Below are 1,922 nucleotides of genomic sequence, written 5' to 3' on the forward strand. Positions count from 1 at the left end.
ATCACCTGCGGTTCAATATCCAATCACCTTGTCTACATTAGTGATACAAGTTCATATCTCTAAGAACATAAAATAGTTGTGATGAAGTTCTAAGATTAACAAATCACACCATATTAAACTTGCTGATGCTTCAATCGTGCCAGGTACAAATAATTCCGAAAAAGGCAATGTCGAGATGTCGAAGACTTATGTTGTTACATAACAGAATATCAATGTATTGTACAAAGTTTAAATTTATATTAGAGTTCATAATGAAAATTACCAAATATCTTGAATGGAATGAATTTAGCTCTGAGACTCGTAACACTTTCATAAGAATGTAATAGGAGGTTAATATTAAAGTATTCAAATAGTAATAAAATATCCCTTTGCGTTTAGGGCCATTGCACTGCAATAGATGAGTTCCAGTGGTAATGAGTGCAAAGAGCTTTGATAGGTATGAGGAAAGAGCAATATATATAATCAAACATTACTGTTAAACTTGCATTTCCTCAAACCCTGTAAGCAATATCTGCTAAGACTTACATATATATCTGTTACAGTTAAAGCTATATCTGTGTGCGATATTGGTTCTACACATTTCGTTGTTCATTGTCTTGTCAATAACTTAGTGAAAGACTCTCGGAATTCGCGATTTCTCCATGCATAGATAGCAGGATTTAGTGCAGAGTTGCTAACTACTAGTGATGACAGGAAGTAGAGAAACCGAATTATCCAGCACTTCGGTGAATCAATTTGAATGAAATTGGACAAAGCAATAAAAGGTAACCAACATGTGACAAATGCACCAATCACTATTGCAACAGTCTTTGTTGCTTTCAAGGATTTCTTAAATGTCGCTGTTTCCAAAGCCTGTTCTTGAACTGCAATTTGCCTTGACTGCTTCCTTGCGATCCAAAAGATATGTAAGTAAAGTACAAACATTATAATGAACGGCACACCAAAGAATAAAACCTGCCACAAGACTGAAAAATAAGGAGGTAATATTCCATCAAAATTACAAGGCATATCTTGGAGATCAGCATTACTAGTCACAAGAGCGAATACAAATAGAAATGTCATATAAATATTAGGTATTGCCCACATTATAAGGATTGTACATTTTGCTCTTTTTGGAGTCATCCTTACGTGGTATGTCAGTGGTGATGTAATAGCAAGGTGTCTATCTATTGCGATGACAAGCAGGTGAAGAACTGATACTTGGCAACTCTCTTGGAAAACGAGGGTGTGCAGCATGCAGTAGTAAATACTACCATGAAATGGCATCGTTCCAAGAGTTAAGCCTGCATTTTGTATTGCCATTCCAACAGCAATCAAATCAGCACAAGCCAAGCTGCAGATGAAATAATTGTTGACGGTTTTCAGAGCGTCGAAACGGTAAATAGATAAAATCACCAAGGTGTTGCCAAAGATAATAGCCCCTATAATGATAGATGTGGTAATTGTAACTAAAATATACGCCAATGTCAGATTGGTATCACAGATAACATAAGTTTTATCACCACTTCCATTTATCCCAGTCAGAGATTCACGGTTGTTCATCGTAATGTTCACCATCAGCTTGAAATGTAGTATACGCCAGTTAAACGAAGAAGTCACTTACAGCTTCACATCCTATGCAAGTTATTGCCTAAGTGACGAATTAATATACCCCACTGAATTGATGACATGTACATTTCATTATCTACATGTATGTTGAATACATCGATTTATGATATGACATTGATGACTTTAATGCAAACGCCTTCTCCCAGAGGTAAACATCTTGATGGATGGAAGTGTGACAGTATTGACAACAGATCTTGGTTTTACTTTGAAGACATGGTCTAAAAGACAAATTACCTTGCATTCAATAATGTTTTTAGCATCGGTCATCTCGATTATCTTTTATTCCCACTGCCATTCATCTAATGAAGTTCAAT

At 35.7% G+C, this 1,922-nt stretch overlaps 1 protein-coding gene across 1 annotated transcript; it reads right to left on the reverse strand.

Annotated features, from left to right (window-relative positions):
* Positions 1-588: 588 nt before the first annotated feature.
* On the reverse strand, positions 589-1,542 carry LOC144449685 (trace amine-associated receptor 5-like). The gene has a single exon (XM_078140259.1). The coding sequence runs from the start codon at positions 1,540-1,542 to the stop codon at positions 589-591; it is 954 nt and encodes a 317-aa protein (XP_077996385.1).
* Between the last annotated feature and the right edge of the window lie 380 nt (positions 1,543-1,922).

The sequence above is a fragment of the Glandiceps talaboti genome, chromosome 18, assembly GCF_964340395.1.
Source record: "Glandiceps talaboti chromosome 18, keGlaTala1.1, whole genome shotgun sequence".
NCBI classification, from domain to species: Eukaryota; Metazoa; Hemichordata; class Enteropneusta; family Spengelidae; genus Glandiceps; species Glandiceps talaboti.